At 46.6% G+C, this 24,645-nt stretch overlaps 2 protein-coding genes and 1 pseudogene across 8 annotated transcripts; 1 reads left to right on the top strand and 2 right to left on the bottom strand.

The window, feature by feature from the left end:
- Positions 1 to 3,289: 3,289 nt before the first annotated feature.
- On the top strand, positions 3,290 to 10,710 carry LOC125523971 (glycine-rich domain-containing protein 2). Of its 7 annotated transcripts, none has more exons than XM_048689045.1 (7): positions 3,290 to 3,676; positions 3,959 to 4,385; positions 4,501 to 4,782; positions 8,341 to 8,849; positions 9,108 to 9,238; positions 9,304 to 9,467; positions 9,999 to 10,710. In XM_048689045.1, the coding sequence occupies exons 1-7, from the start codon at positions 3,588 to 3,590 to the stop codon at positions 10,485 to 10,487; spliced, it is 2,091 nt and encodes a 696-aa protein (XP_048545002.1). In that variant the 5' UTR covers positions 3,290 to 3,587; the 3' UTR covers positions 10,488 to 10,710. The 7 variants fall into 7 exon arrangements, with proteins under 7 accessions (XP_048545002.1, XP_048544997.1, XP_048545004.1 ...); XM_048689040.1 differs by having other exon boundaries at positions 3,291 to 3,676; positions 3,978 to 4,385; XM_048689042.1 differs by having other exon boundaries at positions 3,295 to 3,676; positions 3,978 to 4,385; positions 9,325 to 9,467.
- Positions 10,711 to 10,752: 42 nt separating this feature from the next.
- Positions 10,753 to 12,942, bottom strand: LOC125523972. Its single transcript, XM_048689048.1, has 5 exons — positions 12,289 to 12,942; positions 12,138 to 12,183; positions 11,816 to 11,904; positions 11,541 to 11,599; positions 10,753 to 11,275 (listed from the first exon to the last, which is right to left on the bottom strand). Exons 1-5 carry the CDS (start codon positions 12,796 to 12,798, stop codon positions 11,131 to 11,133), a joined length of 849 nt encoding a protein of 282 aa, XP_048545005.1. The 5' UTR covers positions 12,799 to 12,942; the 3' UTR covers positions 10,753 to 11,130.
- A 571-nt stretch (positions 12,943 to 13,513) lies between these two features.
- On the bottom strand, positions 13,514 to 19,662 carry LOC125523973 (annotated as a pseudogene).
- Between the last annotated feature and the right edge of the window lie 4,983 nt (positions 19,663 to 24,645).

Genomic DNA, 24,645 nt, shown 5'->3' with positions numbered 1-24,645 from the left:
TATCATGATGTTCTACCGTCGTAGGGCTTCGCCTAAGCACCGCTACAATATTATCGAGGATTATGGTGGAGGGGGGCACCGCACACGGCTAAGAGAACGATCACGAAGATCAACTTGTGTGTCTAGAGGTGCCCCCCGCCCCCGTATATAAAGGATCAAGGGGGGGAGGCCGGCCGGCCCTAGGGCGCGCCAAGGAGGAGGAGTCCTCCTCCTAGTAGGAGTAGGACTCCCCTCTTTCCTACTCCTACTAGGAGGGGGAAAGGAAGGGGGAGAGGGAGAAGGAAAGGGGGGCGCCCCCCCCTCTCCTAGTCCAATTCGGACCAGAGGGGGAGGGGGCGCGCGGCCCACCCTGGCCGCCCCTCTCTCTCTCCACTAGGGCCCATGAGGCCCATTACTTCTCCCGGAGGGTTCCGGTAACCCTCCGGCACTCCGGTTTTCTCCGAAATCACCCGGAACACTTCCGGTGTCCGAATATAGCCGTCCAATATACCAATCTTTATGTATCGACCATTTCGAGACTCCTTGTCATGTCCGTGATCATATCCGGGACTCCAAACAAACTTTGGTACATCAAAATATATAAACTCATAATGAAACTGTCATCATAACGTTAAGCGTGCTGACCCTACGGGTTCGAGAACAATGTAGACATGACCGAGACATGTCTCCGATCAATAACCAATAGCGGAACCTGGATTCTCATATTGGCTCCCACATATTCTATGAAGATCTTTATCGGTCAGACCGCATAACAACATACTTTGTTCCCTTTGTCATCGGTATGTTACTTGCCCGAGATTCGATCGTCGGTATCTCAATACCTAGTTCAATCTCATTGCCGGCAAGTCTCTTTACTCGTTTCATAATACATCATCTCGCAACTAACTCATTAGTTGCAATGCTTGCAAGGCTTATGTGATGTGCATTACCGAGAGGGCCCAGAGATACCTCTCCGACAATCGGAGTGACAAATCCTAATCTCGAAATACGCCAACCCAACATGTACCTTTGGAGACACCTATAGAGCTCCTTTATAATCACCCAGTTACGTTGTGACGTTTGGTAGCACACAAAGTGTTCCTCCGGCAAACGGGAGTTGCATAATCTCATAGTCATAGGAACATGTATAAGTCATGAAGAAAGCAATAGCAACATACTAAACGATCGGGTGCTAAACTAATGGAATGGGTCATGTCAATCACATCATTCTCCTAATGATGTGATCCCGTTAATCAAATGACAACTCATGTCTATGGCTAGGAAACATAACCATCTTCGATCAACGAGCTAGTAAAGTAGAGGCATACTAGTGACACTTTGTTTGTCTATGTATTCACACATGTATTATGTTTCCGGTTAATACAATTCTAGCATGAATAATAAACATTTATCATGAAATAAGGAAATAAATAATAACTTTATTATTGCCTCTAGGGCATATTTCCTTCACTTTCCACATTCACTCGACACGTGGAGGACGAAGATTATTCAAACGCACGGAAGCCAAGGAGGCGACATTGGATCAATGCCTGAATAGATTGCGTGGGGATGAGTGAAGGGGAACCCGCCTTGCAATTTTGAAGACAATCTGCACGCCGGACTCCTTGTCATTGAAAGCCAAGTTCAGGGGCTACTGAGGGAGTCCTGGACTAAGGGGTCCTCAGACGTCCGGCCTGTTATCCATGGGCCGGACTGATGGGTCGTGAAGACATGAAGGCCGAAGACTGCACCGTGTCCGGATCGGACTCTATTTGCCGTGGAAGGCAAGCTTGGCGACCGAAGATTCCTTCTTATGTAACCGACTCCATGTAAACCCTAGATCCCCTCGGTGTCTATATAAACCGAAGGGGATAGTCCGGAAAGGACACCACATATACTCATTATCATATTCATAGGCTAGATTTATAGGGTTTAGCCATTACGATCTCGTGGTAGAGCAACTCTTGTAATACTCATATTCATCAAGATCAATCAAGCAGGAAGTAGGGTATTACCTCCATAGAGAGGGCCCGAACCTGGGTAAACATCGTGTCCCCCGTCTCCTGTTACCATCGATCCTAGACGCACAGTTTGGGACCCCCTACCCGAGATCCGCCGGTTTTGACACCGACAATGATCATGTTTTGTAATATCGACAACCGGCAGGAGCCTTAGGGTTGTCTTTTAATTATTGTATGAAATGCAAGCGCCATGTAATTGCTTTACTTTATCGCTATGCGTTAGCAATAGTTGTAGAAGCAATAGTTGGCGAGACGACCCCGACGCAATGATGCAGATCAAGGTGTCGAGCCGGTGACGATGGAGATCATGACGATGCTTTGGAGATGGAGATAAAAAACACAAGATAATGATGACCATATCATGTCACATATTTTGATTGCATGTGATGTTTATCCTTTATGCATCTTATTTTGCTTAGAACGACGATAGCATTATAAGATTGTCGGCGTTCTAGGATCGAGGGTACCCACATCTGCTTGCCTGTGGCCCACGACGTGGCTCCCTCGACGCCTGGTACGGCCCAGCTGCAAGGCTTCTAAGTGAAGACCCTCGCGAGGGCCCCGACCTCGCGAGGAGAGCGACATCAAGACCTCCCAAGAGACGGCGCATGGAGGACGAAATAGACTTGGACACCGAGCACTGCTGCCATAGGATAGGTTTAGGGCCGGGTCGTTTATTTTTCTGAATGTTCGAAATCTAATGAAAATTCATCGTGCTTGCATGAATATCGCCAGCTTTGTATAAAATGCACCGTGTTGCATGAATTTCATTCGGTTTGTTGAAAAAGTGTTTGAAATGTATGCGGGCAACATTGGCAACGGCCTCCTGCATCCGTGTACGTGAACTGATCCCTTTATTCATGGACGAGTGCAAGAGGAAATTTACAGGTTGTCGTTAGAGATATTCTTATAGGGATAGAATGTATGACCATGCGGTCATAGGTATGTGCATGTAACTAGCTTCAACGATTGTAGTGTATTAAAAAAACAATAACGGACAACATCACACTGAAAAAACGTAAAATTCTAGACAAGAGGTAAGAAGATGAGAAAGCATCTTTTTCTATAAAAAGAGTGTGTTCTGAGGTGTGAAGTGGGAGAGAAACTCTGTCCAGACAAGAGATTGTTGGAGTGGATGAAAATTTTCTTATGAAATTTGTACTGGCCTAAAAAACATCTTACATAAAAATATCCCAAAGATCAGATTCCTTCAAAAGAAATTGTTTATAGAAATCGTTTGTTCGGCCCGCCCCATCCTAATCATGCGCCATGAATCATCCATCAGTCGGCACATGCCCCTTTTGACCAACCACTCTCTGCACTTTCGCAAGTGACAACAAAAAATATTCTCACCGATGACAACAAGGCGAATGCCCTCCGCAGCAGAGGCGCCGCCGGAGGGCACCATGCCCTCCTCGTCCCCTGGTCCCCGCGGGCAGGCGGGCTATCCCGCCGCCTTCTTCTCGGTCGACCTCGCCGCCGCCGCGCGCCGCCTCCTCGCGTTCCTTCGCTCCGCGTCCGCCCGAGGAAACGTGGGGCCGCTGTCCGTGCGGAGGTACGAGGAGATGTGGCTGCCGCTCGCCGCCGATGCGGCGGGTGGAGGAGGAGAGGAGGCGGCGATGCTGCTGCCCCCGCCCGACGTGCACCTCGTCTGGCTCTGCCACTGCTTCCACCATGTGAGCCTTCTTGCCGCCATGTTTTCTTTTACTGGTTGCGTCACGTCTTCATGACTTGCTCATTTTTCTGGAGGTTATTTTACTGACGGCCAGGTCAACGTAGCCTAAATAGTTACAGTCACAATTTAGGAATACAAGATTGCCTTGCTTGTTCTTAACAGAATTTGTATTTTCAAAATGATCCCCTGGCTGTACTTCATTTTTCTCAAAACAATCACTAAACTTTAGGATCTACTTATATTTGAGCCTTTAAAATTTTCTGACAAAGTGTGCGATTTCAAGTGGATTCTTCTGTTCCCAGGAGAGCTATGTCGCATACTGTGCATCAAGGTTTGGACGCCTCATCGATCGACCATCAATACTTGATGCTGAGAATGAGGAGCATGCCGCTGACTGTTGTCGGGACATCTGGGCCGCGCGCTACCCATTGGAGCCGTTTGACCTTGATAACAATGAATTTGATGGAAATAATTCAAATGGCATTGAGAACGACAGTGCTAATAGCGAAATTTTCATGATGGTTCAAACATACGCTGGCCTAGCAGACCACTTTGCCTCACCCTTTGTCTCAGAAGGTGTCTACCATGTCGCTGCGAGACGGCGTTACACGTGTTTCCTTGACCTCATCAGAAAGGGTGTGTGCACAACCAGAGAAGACACTCGGCTCGTGCCTAGCCTGGACATATTACTGATGTGGCTTGCTCATCAGGTATGTGTAGTGACGACTTGCCAATCCATTTAAGCTGTTAAGCAAAGTAGCAACTGAATGCTTTGTTACCCTCTGTATATATACAGCTTATACAGTTGTTATGTATCCTTGGCAGAGTTTTCCGGCGAGCTATGCAACAGACATGACACTGGTGTCTATCAAGGACAAGGTTATGAAAATGGTGGTCAGTTATGGGGAGGTGGCCAGTGAGGAGACGGTGGAGAGGACAAGGATCTTGTGGGAGGAGGCATATGATGAGCCATACGATCTGTCTGGTTCAGAGGTTGATGCGGCAGCAGTTGGCACAGCAAGGGAGGCGTTCCATTGGCAGGCTGCAGCATCAGAAGAGGACACCAACCGGCTGTACAAGGGGTTGCAACCTAGATTTCTTATGGAGGTATTTCTTAGGCTGTCCAATCATATTTTAACTTTATGAAGAACTTGTGATACAGCTTCATATTAGCTAGATTGATAGTGTTCTTGGTGGCTGGCCAGTAAAAACCAATTTCTACTTGGCTACTTAATTCCATTCGATTCTTCTTCACAAAAATTCCATCTGCTTTGGCATTTCCTTATGTCTTGGATTGGTAAAGAACTGAGAACTTGGGGATCTGCCAGGCATGATGTCCACAAGCCATCATACTATGGCAAATATTAACAAAACATTTGTCAAAAAAGCAAATGGTTTATTCCACATTATGGGCACTTCAAGACAACAAGCCCAAGATGCAAGATTACCTATATTGAATCTGTTAAGTAGTGAATGTAGTTGGTAGACCTGCAAATATTAATGTGGTCATCATGTCGTAAAATATGCCGTGGATTTTTATATCAATATAATTCAGTCATTTAATTATCCGATCACAAGAGTCCAACAATATAACTGCAAGTAAAATGTTAATTCTTGTGTGCTTCTGTTCTATCCTTGGAAGAACAAAAAGCTAAAGTTTGCACCGTTATTGAGGTAATGAGCTTATCTGCACCTACTCATTAGTATTTGCAGCTGATAGGTATTCGAAAAAAATTAGGCACACATATCTATTTGTACTTCCACTGAAAGTTCTTAGAAATAATATCGTACCTAGAAGGCATGAACTTGAAACAGGAACATTTACTCATTTAGTGCCAACCGAGTTCGCTGTGCGGGCATCCCCCACCACTTTCCCACTGAATATTGAAAAGTAGAGAATTGACCCATGATGCACGACAAAATAAGGTAAATTAAGTTATTATCTAAACTCATTATTGGATACACAAAGGAAAGCTCACAACTATGACTTTTTTGGTTTTACTAGATAATTGCCCGTGCGTTGCAACGGGGCCACAAATAATTTGTACGCAATTACCGTGATTACATACCAAAAAATGGACTTTAGCTGCCAATTGAATCAGCACTTCCTTAAAAAAATCAACATTTATTGACTTGCCAAAAAAGACAGGGTTTTATATGGTAAACCAATAACATGCGCGTGGTTTTCAACAAAAATATGTGGGGAAAACCAGAGTAGAAAAATCAAAACGAAGAGAGGGTGGCAGGAGTGGGGGGGGGGGATGACGTACGTAGTGGCTGTTGGACAAAGGTGAGGAGCGAAACACTGGTCAGTGAAATAGGGAACCTTAGGGCATCTCCAACGGAAACCCGCAAATTTCCTCCCGCATCCGTCCGCGGACACGAATGCGGGAGGCCGCCATCCAACCGTAGCTGCATACATTTTGACAACAGTTTGAACCAACTGGACAAAATTCATGCAAATACGGCCGGATTTCATATAAGCATGACAGATTTCATTACATTTACATCAACTAAGCGGTGCTAGTCCGGCTCTAGAGGTATAATTAATACCTAATCTAAAAGGTTGCCGACGCCCGTTCCCCGTGTCCGGCCATGAGCCCCGAGAACTGAAGCTTCGCCTTCTCTAGCTCCGCCTCAGCGCTCTCCAACTCCGCCTTCGGAGATCTGGGAAGTGAAGTTGTTCGCCTCCACGTCGCCGCCAAGCGGCTAATTGGCTGCCGATGTTGAGCCCACCAAGCTTGGCGTTGTTGGGAGAGGGGCAGTGGCCTTCCTGGGAGCCAAGCGGCGGAGACCTACCGGGCACTACTCTTCCTCGCTGCCGGCGACGCCCGCGTACATGCCGGCTTCGTGGTCGTGGCGGCAGGGTGCGGCCGCACCGATGTCCTCTTCCTCCTCGTCGGTCTTCCCGAACACCGCCTTGCCCTCCTCGTCGCCCTCCTTGTAGGCTTCCTCCACCTCCGCCACCCACTGGCGGTACTGCCTGCGGGCGAGGCGGATCTCGCGGGTCGAGCGGTAGAACTCGAGCAGCGTCTCCTGCTCCACCAGGTCCAGTGTCTGGCGCAACCGCCCTCCCGGCGGCGAGCCGCTCCTCCGCCTGCAGGTGCTCCTAGAGGAGGTGGCGGTTGTAGGCGGTTGTGGGGAGGGGAGATGACGTACGTAGTGGCTGTTGGACAAAGGTGAGGACCGAAACACTGGTCAGTGAAATAGGGAACCTTAGGGCATCTCCAACGGCAACTCGCAAATTTCCTCCTGCATCCGTCCGTAGACACGAATGCGGGAGGCCGCTATCCAACCGTAGCCGCATACATTTTGACAACAGTTCGAACCAACCGGACGAAATTCATGCAAATACGACCGGATTTCATATAAACATGAAAGATTTCATTACATTTACATCAACTAAGCGGTGCTAGTCCGGCTCTAGAGGTATAATTAATACCTAATCTAAAAGGTCGCCGGCGCCCATTCCCCGTGTTTCGGCCATGAGCCCCGAGAACTGAAGCTTCGCCTTCTTTAGCTCCGCCTCGACGCTCTCCAGCTCCGCCTCCGGAGACCCGGGAAGTGAAGTTGTCCGCCTCCATGTCGCCGCCAAGCGGCTAATTGGCTGCCGATGTTGAGCGCACCAAGCTTGGCGTCGCCGGGAGAGGAGCAGTGGCCTTCCTGGGACCCGAGCGGCGGAGACCTACCAGGCACTACTCTTCCTTGCTGACGGCGGCGCCCGCGGACGTGCCGGCTTCGTGGTCGTGGCGGCGGGGCGCGGCCTCACCGATGTCCTCCTCCTCGTCGGTCTTGTCGAACACCGCCTCGCCCGCCTCGTCGCCCTCCTTGTAGGCTTCCTCCACCACCGCCACCTGCTGGCGGTATCGCCTGTGGACGAGGCGGATCTCGCGGGTCGAGCGGTAGGACTCGAGCAGCGCCTCCTGCTCCACCAGGTCTGGTGTCCGGCGCGACCGCCGGGCCGCTCCTCCGCTTGCAGGTGCTCCTAGAGGAGGTGGCGGTTGTAGGCGGCGTCCGCCTGCTCCTCCAGCACCATGTGTAATGGGCACGGGTCTCGCCGATGGTCATGGTGCAGTGCACCAGCGAGGGTGGCGCCGGCTCGTCGTCGGTCGCGTCCTCCATTGGGACGTCGTCGTCCTCCGGCTGCCTGCCGGCTAGCCAGCCGGCAACAATGGCGGCCATCTCCTTCTTCCCGGTGTCAGCCCGTCCCAAAGAGCTTTGGCGGGGGAGGAATCTATGGTGGGAGTCGTGCGAAGAGGGATCGGAGGCGGATGACTGTGGCTATGGCCGGGGCAGCGGTTTATATAGCAATGGCGGGTAGCATAAGGACACTCTGGAGCGGCGCTGACCGCTTCGGGCGGGAAGCGCACGCGAGGGAGGGTGTTTTTTTGGTGGGCCAAGGCGGTCAGAAGCGGGCGTGCCAGCGGTTCAGACTCCCGCAAAGCAAAGCCCCCCCGCGCGCGCTTTTGTCCCCGGTTTGCAGGAGAAAGTACGTCCGGACCGCGCCGCGGACCGATACAGGACCATGTTGGATGGCTTCCGCGGTCCGGAGGGAGGTTTGATGGTCGGCGTTGGAGATGCCCTTACGTCTTTTTTAGATAGTAGAGATGTTAAGTATGTACCTATTTGTATGTTGACAATCATATCATTGATTCTTGATAACAGGTATGTGTGTTCCTGAAAGGAGAATTTGACAGTGAGCACATTAGCAAGGAATTTCTGCGTTTGCGAGCACAGAGGTGTTACAGATCATTAAAGCTCGACAAGTCAGTCTCCAATTTATCCTGCAAAAACTGGCAGAAAATGTGGCATATGTATTGTGAATTTGCAACCCGAGGTCTCACCATTGAGGTAAGGCGCAGCATGGGTGGGTGCTTCAGGAACAGCAAAATCCTCAAGAATATATCATTCTCATGGAACGATATGCTGCATGAGAAATCACTTATGCTTACAGAGGAGCTCGATGCCAGGATTAGGGTGATGGCATCGATTACCCCTCCAATTCAGGCACCGTACTTATTGAAGTGCGTACCTGACAGAGTCACTGATGATGGTGGAGCAATGGTTTCTGATGTCATATTGCGCATGAGAAGTTACCGTCCGCAGGAAGGACGGTGGCTGACCCGTACAGTACTTGATTATGGTGGGAAAGAATGTTTCGTTGTTAGGCTGAGGTATTGTTCAGAATCTATATGTATTTGTGTTTCAGAATCTATAGCTTAACATCATGTGGCACATACCACACCCCTTTACAAGTTTTTGGTGAATTTTCTAACAAAATACGCCACGCAGTCCAAAGTTAACCCTTTGCTTTTATATGAAGTTACAATCTGCTGTTGAGTGGTTATGTTACTAAGCTTATGCTAAGGGGGAACGACACTTACTGTTATATCTCAATACAATTGTGCTGAATTCAATTGCAACATGTGTAGAATAGGCAGAGGGATTTGGCGGAGAGGACCTGAAACTCCCATGGCAGTGAAATGGGAAGATAGGATCATTGAGGTCCGAGAAGGCTCATGGTCCTACATTGCAAGTGCAACTTCCGTTGGTTATGCTCCGGGTAACTTCATTACACTGAATAGCTGCTTGATGTCAGTATTATACCTTGTCTTGAGAAGAGCCTAGCTGTTTCCCTTTGTGATGCAGAAAAGGTGGTTGGCACAGCAACGCCAACGAAATATCAACAGGAGAATAAGGTGGTTTGGCGTTTTTCAACTGGAGATGTACTGACAGTGTGGTTGGGAGATGACCTCAACTTTCAGCTACAAAATGAGACTTCAGAAGAAGAGGTATGGTCCCATAAGTTTCTTTCGCTCGATTCCTTGATGCATTTTTTTGTCTGGAATTGGAGTTAGTATAGATAATCTTGAGGTGACATAACTGTCCTGCATTTGGTGTTCATTGCTGAAAGCTCTGGTGGTATGGACATTCTATATTAGTTGATTTATTAGTAAATCAGTTACCAGGCAAAAAGGATTACAGCACTCCATCTTTGTTGTTGCTTTCAGAAATGCAACATATGTGAGTTGTCTGTATGTACAACAGATCCATCTAACTTTTCTTTTTGAGTAAATACATGTCATTTGACTGATCAACCATATTTGGTCATGTTTTCTATTTAATGCAGACGTGTAGCTATTTTTGTTCCATAAAATATATATTTTTCATCTTAGACTAGCTAGATTCAGCTGTGATAGATGGCATATGACTTGCACCACACATGTAAGTGGAAGTTCAGTTCGCTACTGATATAGTACTTGATGGACTTTCCAGTGCCATTTTGTAATACCTTCTAACCACACCGCGATAAACTGTATTAGCAGGCAAGGCTGCTTGTAGGGAGGAGATTGAGTTACAGCGTGAAGAAGGACAGCACATCAAATAACCACAATGAGGAAGAGCAGTACATCACCCTAGTCCGTACATCACCAGACTATCCTGATGGCAGAGCAACCGCACTGCTAAACTGGAAACTACTCGCAATGGAGTTCTTACCCAAAGAGGATGCAGTCTTTGTGCTCCTCTTATGCATGGCAATCACACGGACAATGACGGAGATCAGAAGGGAAGATGTGGCTGGGCTTCTGGTGCGACGAAGAATACGTGAGCCGCAGGTAGGGCAGAGAGACTGGGGCTCCGTGATGCTGCCACACTCGCCTTCCCTTGACCCTCATTTGCAGCCGTGGTACCGGAATGCAGCGCGTGTTTTGAGCTCTGCAGAGACGGTGCTGCCTAACAGAGCGATGCCCATTGGGAACTCGCCTACCGATGGCAAGGATGAGCTGTACAGGCAAGCTCTTATACCTTGAAGCCCTGATGGATATAGTTTTTGTGAAGGAATGTACAGGGCAAACAATGATGATGATCTTTACCACAGATTTTTTATTATATTATGGTTGTACATGTCATCTGAAAATGGCTTGATTTGTTGTTGTGTATGGTTTGCCTGTCGATAGATCGAAATCTTTGTATTGCTTCGGGTGTATTGTGATTCAGAATAATACGGAAGATATCCCAGAACATGTTTGAAAACTGTCCCAGAAAATATGTCTGGAACTGTTAAAGTTGTCACTGTACTAGAGAAGTTTCAACCACTGCAATTTCTTGAGGGAAAACCTCATGCTGTTTGAACATGTGTAATGTAACATCTACTAGTATTACATTGAGACTGATGCAATAACAACAACCAGAACCTTCAACATCATGCTAATGTGCAGCACGAGTTTTCTAGTAGATGTGTGGTACATGGGTCAAAAGTTAGCTAGGCACAACCTTTTCGAAATTCGAATGATTTCTCTCAAAGGTTAGGATGGGATGTACAGTAAACGATTCTTTCTTATATCATGCAAGCATCGACAAATTAACTCATGCCGCGTCCTCGTGATTCTTTCTTGGTGCTGCTGCCAGGTGGATTTGATGAAAGCCGACCCGGCCATGAATCCCAGGAATCTGCTAGGTAGGTAGTGTTTTTTTCAGACTTTGGGCAGTCGCTCGCTCATGCGAAGACTGGGCCTGCTGCTGAACCCAGGAGTGGTAGTCCCTCAGCAGCTGCTCACCCAGCATCGGGACAAGCCTGTCAAGCAGCCCTTGCATCAGCCTGCCAAACAAACATACAGTGGATGCCAATGTTACTTAACTCAAAAAAGTGACACCCGTCAAATTCAGTTTTCTTCTTCTTTGAAACAGGTAAAATTCAGTTTCATGACAATTGGAAAAACGGCGTAAATTGAGGCGTGCATTAGGCGGTCAAGCATCTCGATGGGCGCACCGATCCTTTCGAAAGCTAGTTTCTTGCCACTTTGTAAGCATCAGGAAGTTATTGTTCTGAAGTGCAGGAACTTCTAAGGAATGCAGGGCCTTACAGGTTGCCTGGTTTCTCCACTGCCGACAGCGGGAGCAAGCTGAATGGCTTCGTGTACACCTGAAAATCGACATATGAGGAACTTGAGGGTTCGTCTTGTAGGAAACCCTTGCCATCTACTCATCCCTAAGAGCTGGGATGATGGTAATATTCAACTAAACATATCATCCTAGTACCATGCGTCAGTGTGAATTTTGTGATGCAAGCTAGTGAGATTGTGATCCCATTCTCATCTAGCAGGTGCTATACTACATCACTAACTGAATGACATATTACCTCCAGTGTGACCTCCAGATTGACATCGATGTCCAAGCATGGCTCCTGATCACCATTGTCTCCCCATGTTATTCGGTTCGTCATAACCGCTGCCAACATCCAACACTCCAGCTCAGGCACATTGCATCTCCCAAAAAATAAATTTAAAACTAACTGATCATGGTGATGACACTATCTATTGGGCAGAGATATCAAATGTTGCAAGTGTCAAATTATGAGTAGAACATAATAAACTAACTGAATAACTGATGCAACTATTCCACCATTGACAGAGATAAATAAAAATGCTTGTGAAGAATGTGACTGAGCATGGATTGGTGACCTGAAAAGAGCTCATTCTGCTGCTCGATCGAGTCCGAACCCTCAAACTGTCACCAAAGGCAAATTGAAAAGATCATTTCAGCTGTATGTATCACAGGGAGAATAGGTAGGTCCATGGAATCAAGCGTGTGTATGTTAGCAAGTACTCCTACCCTGCAGGAGAGCATCTCGACGGTGCAGTCGTCGCCGGTCGGGGTGACGCGGAGGTCCAGGACCGGGGCGACCTGGAAGCCGAGGAAGCCCATGGGGTGCAGCGTGCACCTGAAAGCGCCGGCCGGGCCCGACTCCGACTCCGGCTCCACCGGCGCGAAGCTCTGCAGCGCCCGGGTGTTGAGCAGGGACTCCACGCCGGCGGGGTGCCGCAGGAACTCGCCGATGCCGCCCTGGCCCGGCAGCACGTCCAGGAGCCTGATGCTCTCCCGCCGCCGCGCCGACAGCCGGGCCCGCCTCCCCGACGGCGTCGTCGCCACCGTCGACACGGACTGGCCGCGCTCATCGCTGCCTGCCGACGCGGCTCGCCATGACCGGCCAGCGCGCCTCGACTTCTTGGGCGGCTTGCATGGATCGGTTGCTGCTGCTGCCCTTGATGATTCCGGGAACGGGAATGGTTGGTGTCTGGCGAGGAGGAAGGAGGGCTTGGCTGCTGCTGCGGTGGGCCTCATCCCATCGCCTGGATCTTCTAGGACGCAGCGGCTTTACCTGTTCATCGACATGGACTCATGGAGTGACAGAGGGCTCAGGGCCAAGCGGAGCCAGCCACTGATGGAGCTTATCGTTTCTGCGCCTGCATCGAACTCGTCTCTGCGCTAATCACTCGTAGCCGTCGTACACATGGACGTCAGTGTGTGGTTCCTCACATGCTCTGCTGTCACCTTCGTACCGGCTCATGTCCGCCCGTCAGAACCGGAAATTTTCCAGATAAATTTGAGCGGGATTTTGGCACTGCAATTCCGTACATATACATTATTCTAAGCATAACTTTAGGACCGGCTTAACCATCCAACGTCAGCTGGGAAGCATGGCAATTGCGGTAAAATTTGCATTGCAATTTATGTTGGCTGAGAATGACAAGCTTAGACAAGCATGGCAAATCTTCTTCAATTCAGTTATTTGTCAGGATTTGCCGTGCTTGCAAACTAAATTTTCCATCCCCGCGACAATATAAACTGCCATAAAAAAATGTTTGATTTGTCATCCCTGCCAAACGAACATCATCTTAATAGCATTACCGCAACTTTAACCACTTCCTTCCTCTCGTACCCCTTACCACATTGTTCAGTCTGGAATAGCGCAAATCTATTCATGTCAACAAAACGGACCAAACAAACTGTAGTTTGTTTTCCGCCCCAGCAATAGAACGCTAGGTCGATCCGTGCATGAACCAGACAAACTGTAGTTTATTTTCTGTACAAATTTTCTGAGCTCCAAACGAGCCAAAGCAATATACAGGGAATGAGCAGACAAAATTTCCACGAATCTTACACTTGCTTTGTGCATCAATAGATTCAGAGGCCGGGAACCAGGGGTGACACCTCCTTATTGACAAAAAAAAGACTTTTTTTTTGAAATAGACAAAAAAAAAGACTTAGTAATTCTAACTAAGCTGCTCTCCACGAGGCTCCGCTATTTACAAGCTTGGTGTATGCATCTCTGAAGTCGGCGAAAAATTTATCCTGGTCCTCCGCGTAGATATTTATCCACCTGCAAGCAGTTTAGTGTCTCTGATGTCAGTGGGCCGGTCACCTGACGTAAATATGCAAGGAAAATGGCTAAGATCCATTTGGCGTAGGTTACTTAACGTTTTTTAGGTCGCTTAGGCTGCTTAGCTTGTCACCAAAAGTTCAGTCAGATGGCAACTATGTTCATTCATTGGTGCTTGTATTTTAAAAATGAGAGATTGGGCAAGCAAATGGTGTTTTTTGTAAGGAAAGCAAATGGTGTTTAGAAGATTGTGAGTGATCTACAGCATGTTATAAACTAGGACCACCCCTAGAACTATTCTGAGTTTTACCATTCATGTAAGCCAGCTTATCTGGCTAACTTGAAGCAAGCCAAATCATCTGGCTCTAAGATGATCATAACTTTGTCGAATGAACCCTAATATGGATATGTATTGTTAAGAAAAGCCGACTGTCTATTTCAATAGAATACCTTAAGCATTCATCATCTTCAGTGAGTGCCCAGTCCGTGGGCAGCCCTATCGGCATGCCAGCTTCACACATGAACACCACATAAGTACATTTACAAGTTAAGGGGTATTAAAGGGAATGATGGTAATATCGCAATCACTCACATGAAGTCGGCCGTGGCTTCTCAAGGAGTACTTTGAAATAGGCGTTATCAAAAGCATTTGGATTCCCGAATCCTTTACCCCCAATTGTGTGAGCTCCAGATAAAACGACCATCTCCTGTGTCCTGCCAAGCAGACATGGATGGACACTGGCTGCTTTATGGAATCCTTGGCAGAATTCTAGGGAAAATCATATACAGATATACAATTTTGGCCACTGGAGCTAAGTTTCATTCGGTAATATACAAAATAGATAACGGAAATTCACAGAGGTTGTTGAACAAAAGCAAGACTCACGAAAAGCCCTTTTTGCGAAATGATGTTTTCAAGGCCACAACATCCAATGTTTCTTCAGGAAGTTTACCGGTCGGATCAGCAGTACTACATGAGAAATGCGTTAGTTCAGAAGAATAATGACAAGCACTAAATAGGAACGCCTCTGGAATAGCTAAAAGTTTGGTTAATGCTGCAAGGAATTTGTAAAATGACAGGCCACTATGATGCACCTGGAATCTAAACGGCCTAATCTTATGGGAATTTCAGGCCCTCCACAGAGTGCAACTGCTTCAGCACCAGCCACTGCGATCAAGTCCGCCCATGACACTATAGAGAGACAGTAAAAGGTTGACTCCAGGATACAGATAAAGTTAAGTTAAATACAGAACACATGTGTAAAGCACATACCTTGCTGAACCTGGTCGATCCCTTCTTTTGCTTTTCGTAGTATCTGGTTGGTTTTAAAGCAATCAACAGATATGTCAAGTTAGGTGTTCCTTGGTAGGATATGGCACTATCCATGACAACAAGCAAAGAAGAAAGATGTGTTGTAAAGGTACTTTCTGAAGAGGAAAAGAACCTTTAAGGATTTACTAAGTCCTGCATTTTCAGGTCTGTCAGCTTCATAGATTATGGAGCCATTCATGCCACCTGCAAGATATTGTCATCAATCATCAATGTTTCTCTAGTGTTTTCTACTTTGCAACAATCATTTTTTAGATATCTTCAACCTCAGCATATTTGAATTCCCAATTCTAGATCATTAACCTTTTAAACACATGCAAACCTTGCTCTGTTATTAAACTTTGATAACATACAAATAATATCTAACCTGATTTGTCACTAATGTCAAAAGTCCCTGCATCATGGAAAACCAAACGAAGCACGCCAGCTGCTTTCACCTTGGATAAGACATTCCTCACACCGTTTTGAATAATTGATCCATCATATGAGTCAGCTCTACAAAGTCAATCCTAATTAGGGAACTTCTTTGAGATCATCACGGTGATGATGTTTAAAGATCAAGAAACAACTACCTCAAAGTTCATAGGGATGTTTAAAGAACAAGAAACAACTTTGAGTAGGTTACTCTTTTCTGCAAATCAATATTCTAGGTCATACTCATACTTGATTGCCTATGATCCACTTCCTATACTCGATTCTAGTCTATGATTGTACAGTTCAACAAATTGACCATAAAGAAAATGCTCGCATTAAATGTAGGTTAATGGCATTAGATTGATAGGAACTCTATCTCATAGGTATGAGAATTAAGTACAACATAGGAATGTAATAGTGGCTGAATAGTGTACTTACGCACTCGCCATATCAACATGAGGAAGTAGAAAAGGGAGCAGAGCAACAGCAGCAAAATCTCGCCTTCTATAACATTGGGTATTTGCAGGACCTGAGGCCAATGTACGCAAAGAAAATTTAATTGGCCAACAATATATTAGCAGACTGGAAGAAAATTCTTGGTCTTGCTATATACTCCCTCCGTAACTTAATATAAGACATTTTTTGGCACTATCGTTGTGTCAAAAAATGTCTTATATTAAGTTACAGAGGGAGTATTTGTTCTGTCAAATGGTTGGATCGCAATACAAGTTTATTGTGTGAGAGAATAGAGGAAAATAGAGGCAAGTGAAAAATGTTCAGCTGTAGCAACTAGCTAACCCCTCAAAACTAGTCTCAATCCTCAAACTCTAGGTGGGAAGTATACTCATTATCAGCTACGTTCTCTTTGTACAGATTCCCCAAGGCAACAAAAAATCAGCAATGCGTCGATGTTCTTGACATTACAGTGCTACTCCCTCTGTAAACTAATATAAGAGTGTTTAGAACACTAAAATAGTGATCTAAACGCTCTTATATTAGTTTACGGAGGGAGTACTATTTACTGCGAAAAATTAGCCATGAAATGCGCCACACCTGAAAGGTTGTCTATATTTTGCTGTTCAATGGGCTCTGGGCATGCAGAATCAGCACTGCACCTACTACCAGCAGCAAGCGCTGTTATCACAGCCCTCCCTGTTCTTCTTCTACTCCTGTGGCACCACAATATCCACATGTTATTCGCCGTCCATGGTCGGCATGAGAGGCGATGCAAACATTACCGGCAGCTGGAGAAGAAGAAGCTGGAGGAGGAGGCAAGATGGGGGATGTTGGTGAGCTCCATCCCCTTCCTGCTTGCCTTGTTTGAATGCCGGTAATGGTTGCTGGTGCCCTGAAATGGAAGAGGAAAAAGACACAGCTCACTAGTCAGCCTATCTACACCTGGTTATCCAGGTCTGTGTGGTTCCCAGCAGACGGTCCCCAGGAAGGCACTTGGATAAGCCGCTTCAGTGGTAAATATCCATCCATCTGTAGTGCTGTAAGAATATGCCTTTGAACTCCCACGCTTGTTATCTCTGTGAATTCACAATAGATTTGAGGTGTTGACTGTGTTTTATGTTCGCCGTGATATCTTTTTTTTTCATGCATGCTCCCATATGTCTGTTTATACCATAACAAAGTATGGTCAATGTTTCCGCCTCTGAAAATTAACATCACAAAATCACCCCAAAATAGAGAAAATGCCAAAAAAAAAACTGTGGTCCACAGAACTCAGAAAACAAACCAAGGCAAGATCTCTCCACTCAGATCGATTTAAAAATCATCATTGCTGCCCAGCAGTCATTTTCACAGAACAAGATAGCAATGGCAGGTTTTTGCTGAAAGAACATCCATGACAGGAGCAAAGCAGTAGTGAACTTATAAAAGCAAAGGGCCACGAATTATCAATTACCTTTAGTAACAGAAGTAATATAATTTACAAGGAAGTCATCATGTGTTCAAATGCGAGTTCTCTGCTGTAATATACATGGCAAAAACACAAAATGAGAGAAGGTTACGGGCTTACATAAATAGGTTACAGACTACACAAATGCAACAGTCGTCCTCAGAGCTACTAATAAATACTCCCTCCGTTTTTATTTAGTCTGCATATTAGGTTTGACCGAAGTCAAACTTTGCAAAGTTTGACCAAATTTATAGAAAAATATATAAACATTTACCATAACAAATCTATATGATGTGAAAGTACATTCAATAATGAATCTAGTGGTATTGATTTTTTATTGTATATGTTAATATTTTTGTTTATAAACTTAGTCAAAGTTTACAAAGCTTGACTTTGACCAAAGCTAATATGCGGACTAAATAAAAACGGAGGGAGTACTATCATATAGAATTGCACACAATACTTCTATCGTTGCGGATGCAAGATAGCTGCACCTCAAATGTACAGGGGGAATATACATGGATCTGACATGCAACTTGGTTATGAGTCGGGACTCTTTGATGATGGATTGAATGGCACTTGGTCGGCACAATCCAAGTTATCTCCAGAGTGCTGAGCACCAACTCCCATCAAATCAAGATAATGTTGATAGTGGGATATAATGCCATTCATATTATCAATGGACCCTTTACCACAGATGGCATCACCATACAAAATGTTCATTGTCGCACCGAAGCCAGGATACCTCTTGGACAAAGTGTCTTTCTTGGTTGGTTTCCAGTTGCCAACAAAGGCATCATGGGCTGATGGCTGCTTCCTCTTCATTGGAGTCATCCACCTCCAGATCGCTGCTTCAAATGCTAGAGTGGCATTTTGTTCCAATAACTCTGGGTGGTTCAACAGATCCTGCTTGATACCCTTACCCACGATACCATAGTTGTAGTTCCTGAGGATCATTAACAAGAAGATTCAAAATCAACAGCTAAACCCAACCGGTTCCTAATTAACAACAACTGACAGAAGAACATATCAGACTGACCAGTAAACAGGAAGGGCGCCTCGACCATAGTACTCAACTCCTTCAGCACAACGGTATAATTCGTTGCTGTCGTCACAGTAGCTCTGGCTTGGGCTCATTTCATGGTTGTAGCAAAGACCCCAAGCCAATGAACCACCGTCAGCTAGACTATATCCACCTGTGGGAGTAACCATCCAGTAATATGAGATTGCACTCCTGATTATCACCTTTAGGTTTCTCATACATTTGAAACTATATGATGTGTTACACTCCCAGTGAACATGTAAGGCAATTAGTAGAATGAATCTTCTGAAGATCTCTAGTCAGTTGTACAGAATTATACAAATTAAAACTTGATGGGCAATAATTATACTACTAACGATGCTTTGCAGATGTCAAGTTTCAAATCTAGGTAGGAACCATGCTGATGAAACACTATCCCAATGGAAACTAAATACTGTACTACCTAACTCACATGTCGTTGCATCCGGAAAGCCCACACATCGTTTAACCCTGGCTTGAAATTCATGAAGCCTATAGTTAAAATTGTTACTGGCAGATGTCTATTTCTCTATATCCCGGAAGGCACATCAAGGTGAATTAGAATGAGGAGCAGAGAGAAGCGTACACGAGGTCTTGGCGCCGACGTGGCCGAGGAAGGCGGCGACCTCCTTCATGCTCATCTCCCTGCCGCCGGTGGTGCCGAACCCACGAGGCTCGTAGAGGGCCGCGGCGGTGATGAAGGCCTTGTAGTCCCAGAAGCCGGCGGCGTGGGCGAGGGAGTTGTTGCGCTTGGCGAAGAGCTCCTCGAACTGGTAGGCCTTGAAGTAGTCGGTGATGGTCTCGTTGCAGCAGAACCTGCTGCCGCTGCACTCCCACCCCTTGTCGCAGGCCGTCTCGCCGCCCTTCTGCCTCCTTGCGTCCGCCGCCGCGAGCAACGCCAACAGGAGCAGAAACCACGCCGCCCGCACCATCCCCATTGCCGCCGCAGGACCGGCGCCGGAGGAGGGGAAGCTGGAAGAGAAGGAGGAGTTTGTCGGTGGTGGGCTTCGTTCCCTCGCCGCGTGATCTGCTGGGGAGGTGAGAGGAGGAAGGGGAGCTGGTTGGTGGCCGTCGATGCAGAGGGGATGGCGGTGCGCGGCAGCTGTTCGGGGGCATTTCCGTCATTTGCAGCAGGAGTATCTCTACTTCTCTATACTACCTAAAAGAAACGTAGTGTTTCGTTTCCTCTTACATTCGCCCTCTTCGTCCAACCTTAAAACCGATGCAAATTGATTTCCCTAACCCATCCCACCTCTGATCTGGCAGCCGCCACAAGCTCCCCCGTCTGGTGAACGGCAGGAGGTCGCGCACTCCTGTAGGATCGAAAGTATGTCTAGAGGGGGGTGATTAGACTACTTGACCAAATAAAAACTTAACCTTTTCCCAATTTTAGTTCTTGGCAGATTTTAGCTAATTTAGGACAAGTCAAGCAATCATCACATAATTCAAGCAAGCATGCAAAGAGTATATAGGCAGCGGAAAGTAAAGCATGCAACTTGCAAGAATGTAAAGGGAAGGGTTTGGAGAATTCAAACGCAATTGGAGATACGGATGTTTTTCCCGTGGTTCGGATAGGTGGTGCTATCCTACATCCACGTTGATGGAGACTTCAACCCACAAAGGGTAACGGTTGCGCGAGTCCACACAGGGCTCCACCCAAGGGTAACGGTTGCGCAAGTCCACACAGGGCTCCACCCACGAAGAGTCCACGAAGAAGCAACCACCCACAAAGGGTCCACGAAGAAGCAACCTTGTCTATCCCACCATGGCCATCGCCCACACAGGACTTGCCTCACTAGCGGTAGATCTTCACGAAGTAGGCGATCTCCTTGCCCTTACAAACTCCTTGGTTCAACTCCACAATCTTGTCGGAGGCTCCCAAGGGACACCTAGCCAATCTAGGAGACACCACTCTCCAAGAAGTAACAAATGGTGTGTAGGTAATGAACTCCTTGCTCTTGTGCTTCAAATGATAGTCTCCCCAACACTCAACTCTCTCTCATAGGATTTGGATTTGGTGGAAAGAAGATTTGAGTGGAAAGCAACTTGGGAAGGCTAGAGATCAAGATTCATATGGTAGGAATGGAATATCTTGGTCTCAACACATGAGTAGGTGGTTCTCTCTCAGAACATATGAGTTGGAATGGTGTGTGTGTTCTGATGGCTCTCTCCACGAATGAAGAGGAGGTGGAGGGGTATATATAGCCTCCACACAAAATCCAACCGTTACACACAGTTTTCCAATCTCGGTGGGACAGAATCAACAAACTCGGTCGGACCGAAAATGAAAACCTATATTGCAATCTGTCTCGGTGGGACCGAATCAACACTGAATTTACATTGCAATCTCGGTGGGACCGATTCGCTCTTTCGGTGAGACCGAAAAGTTACGAAAGGGAAACAGAGAGTTTGCAACCCCATCTCGGTGAGACCGAGATCCCTATCGGTAGGACCGAATTGTTAGGGTTTGGCAGTGGCTTATGACAAATGAAAACTCGGTGGCGCCGGATAGGAAGAATCGGTAGGACCGAGTTTGGCTTAGGGTTTAGGTCATATGTGGATATGGGAAAGTAGTTGAGGTTTTTGGAGCATATCACTAAGCACATGAAGCAAGAGGCTCATTAAGCAACACCTCATCCCTCCTTGATAGTATTGGCTTTTCCTAAAGACTCAATGTGATCTTGGATCACTAAAATATAAAATGAAGAGTCTTGAGCTTTTGAGCTTGAGCCAATCCTTTGTCCTTAGCATTTTGAGGGTTCCACTTTCACATCCATGCCATGCCAATCATTGAGCTTTCCTGAAATAATTATCTTGAAATAGCATTAGCTCAATGAGCTATATGTTGTTATGAATTACCAAAACCACCTAGGGATAGTTGCACTTTCAATCTCTCCCTTTTTGGTAATTGATGACAACATATAGATCAAAGCTTCGACAAATGATAATAAGTATGAAATATATCGTCGCTTTGAGAAGTATGTGATAAGTAAGAGCTCCCCCTAAATTTGTGCATATTTAAAATTTGCTTTGGAATGCAAATGCACAAGGAGTTAGAGTCATGGGTTACTCTTCCATGTCACATACATTTTGGTGGAGCGCTTAAAATGATAGGAATGAAATACATGCACTCATCACCAAGAATAGTGAATGATCACATAAGATAGATAAGATAATAGCATTAAGCAAACATTAAGTGTAGCTTATGATCAAACACATGATTATCAATGTTTCACAAATAATGACGTAGTATCTCAAGCACTCAAAAGCAAACAAGTTCGAAAAACCACCAAATAAAGTAAGAGAGAAAAGCAACACTCTCTCTCTCGAAGCCTATGATCTATACATCTTCTCCCCCTTTGGCAACAAGTTACCAAAAAGTTCCTAGAAAATGCATAGTGCTAGATCGACACTCAGGCTTGATCTTCAGGTGGTCGTGGAGTCCGGATCACTCCAAGGACGAAGGCTTCGGTAGACGCTGAAGTAGACGCTGGAGTTGGAGCTGAAGTAGATGCTGGAGCTGGTGGAACTGAGGATGTAGCTGGTGCTGAAGTGGTGGCTCTGGTGTCAGCAACTGGCACGGCAGATGACCTCGGGCCTCGTGGCACTCTGGCAAAGGCATGAGTGGTAGTCCTGCCTCTCCTCTCCTGCATGTCCTCCTGGAACTGCTCCACTGCAGTCTGAACCTCCGTTACTTTGACATCCAAGTCATAGAACTTCTGTTCCATGATTCTCTCTAGGCTCTGCTGATTCTGAGTGAGGGTGGCCAGACTTTGCTCAATCCTCAGCATGGATGCAATCAAGTAACCAAGTTGCTCTTGTTTAGTCTTCAAGAAATACTCAGATGCCTCCTCTTGAGTTGGCATCTTGGCAGCTTTCTCCTTTCTTTCCTTCTCCTTCTTTGCTTGTGCTTGAACTGATGATGGCTCATTCTCAGTCATGACCACTTGGTTATCCTCAAAATCTGGACGGATGGGCAGGTGTTCCTTGTCCAATAAGTATATGCCTGTGCCCATCTTGGAGTTGATGAGCTCCTGGATCTGAGGGGCATATCCGCAACTCCTCTTCTGATCTGCTGCAGTCCTTTTGATAGTTTCCACTATGAGGCTCATCACCTTGAACTTCTGAGGCACATCAAATACATGTAGCAAGTTGATCGCATGGCCTCTGATCATCTTGTGATCACCTGACTTGGGCAATAAGGTGTGTCTCAAGATCCAATTGATGGTTGGCAGTCCTGACAGAAGATAGTGCACTGAACCAAATTTGAAAGTGTCAAGTGCCTCATTTGGAATTTCCTTATACATGTTGGACATTGAGTTGTGGTCCATCTTCTTCTTGGCATATATGTCCAAGTCATCATCATGCTCCTCTGAGGCATTAATGAGCTGTGCCCACTCAGCCACTGTAGATTGGTACCTTGTACCCTCAGACATCCATGTGATCTTTCCATCTGGGTAAAAGTGTGCCGTGGAGTAGAATTGCATGATAAGCTCCTCGTTCCACTTTGTGAGCTTCTGCCCAACAAAGTCAGCAACTCCACAAGCACTAAAGCTGTCATATACTCCCGGGTAGTGTTCCTCCTTCTCCCTCATGTAGGTCCAGTCGACCCATCTCATGTCACAGACAATGGACTTCTTATCTAGCAGCACTGTCTCATAGAAGTCCTGTTGTTCCTTGGTGTGAAATCTATAATCCACAGCAGTCCTTCTCCTTGAAGCATACGGATCTGCTTCTCTAGCCCTGAATCTCTCCCGAGCTTCATGTCCTCAGCCACAGGATGAGCATCATTGTGGTCTGGGATCTTGGGCTTGAGCTTTCTCAGAACATTCTCTTCATCCTCTTCTTCAGCAACAATCTCAGGCATTGGGGCCTTATTCTTCTCAGCTGCAGGAATGCTCCTTGTGTTCCTCTTTGGTGCAGACTTGGGCTTGGAGGCAGCTTTGGGCTTAGATGCAGTAGCCCCTGATCTTATGGCATCACCCATCAGCTTCGGTGTCTTAGGTGCTGGTGCAGCAACCTCTTCTTCCTCTTCCTCTTCCATGATGGAAGCCTTTCCTAGCACTCTGGCTACTGTCTTCTTGACCCTTTCCTTCCTCTTCTTGCCTTCTGTAGCAACTGGCTCTTGGGGAGTGGGCTTCTCAGTTGAAGCTCTTGCCTTTGACATGGGCTGCCTGCCTGCTGGCCTTTTGATCTTCAGGCCTGGCTTTGTGCCTTGAGCTGGCTCAACTCTCTTGGAAGTGGCCTCTTCCTCTGCCACATAGTCTTCATCTTCGGAGTCTGAAGTTCTCTTCTTCCTCTGTCTCGTGGCAGCCTTTGGCAAGTTGCTAGGGGTGCTCCTGCTGCCCTCATCTGAAGAACTTGAGGGACTAGTGCCCTCACTCATGTGCACCTGCTGCTCTGACATGTTCTGGCTATCACTTTGATCAGACATGCTGCAAACTCTGACTGCTGACCTTGTGAATAGGTTATAGATGAGATAGAGTGGATGAGCATCACAAAATGCAGAGATTTTTGCAAAAGAATGATCCAAAAACTTAGTTTTAGTTTCCCATTGAAATCATCTCGGATCTACCGATTTTTAAACTCGGTGATACCGAAGCAGTTTTGGCACCTGAACTGGTGAACTCGGTTGGACCGAGTCACAGTTCGGTGGCACCGAGACTGCTAGGGTTTCACAGAGTTCCAAAATCGATCACACCGATAAGTAATTCTCGGTCAGACCGAGTCTCACTTGTGCAATGGCATATGCCAAATCGGTGGGACCGAGTTTTTCAACTCGGTGGGTCCGAGATGGTTTCGGCGGAAACCTAAACCTAAAATTTTCGAATCAAACCTAATCTACGAGCGCATTGACTGGATAGGAGTGTTTCAATCGTGGCAAGAATCATGATGATCACAATGTGCTGAGAATTGGATTGGGGAATAGCACAAAGATCGAGTCCATACCCTAGTTCGGCGGAGACTCGCTACGGCGGCAACGGCGGGGCAGAATTCCCGTTGACGGCGACGGAGACCAGCGACTGGAGGCGGCTGGCGGCGAGAAGACGATTCGGAGACCACGTAGGCAGAGCAGGCTATGGCGCGGGCGAAGGGGTTCG

The sequence above is a fragment of the Triticum urartu genome, chromosome 7 (genome assembly GCF_003073215.2).
Source record: "Triticum urartu cultivar G1812 chromosome 7, Tu2.1, whole genome shotgun sequence".
Classification (NCBI taxonomy): Eukaryota; Viridiplantae; Streptophyta; class Magnoliopsida; order Poales; family Poaceae; genus Triticum; species Triticum urartu.
This window is presented reverse-complemented; position numbering and strand designations above follow the sequence as displayed.

Coding starts and splice junctions, on each gene's coding strand:
- LOC125523971 (XM_048689040.1), top strand. CDS start 3,356: ATGACAACAAGGCGAATGCCCTCCGCAGCAGAGGCGCCGCCGGAGGGC. Junction 4,386..4,500: donor TGATGTGGCTTGCTCATCAG/GTATGTGTAGTG, acceptor TATCCTTGGCAG/AGTTTTCCGGCGAGCTATGC. Junction 8,850..9,107: donor TGTTTCGTTGTTAGGCTGAG/GTATTGTTCAGA, acceptor CAACATGTGTAG/AATAGGCAGAGGGATTTGGC.
- LOC125523972 (XM_048689048.1), bottom strand. CDS start 12,798: ATGAGGCCCACCGCAGCAGCAGCCAAGCCCTCCTTCCTCCTCGCCAGA. Junction 11,905..12,137: donor GCAGAATGAGCTCTTTTCAG/GTCACCAATCCA, acceptor GGATGTTGGCAG/CGGTTATGACGAACCGAATA. Junction 11,276..11,540: donor GTGGAGAAACCAGGCAACCT/GTAAGGCCCTGC, acceptor TTTGTTTGGCAG/GCTGATGCAAGGGCTGCTTG.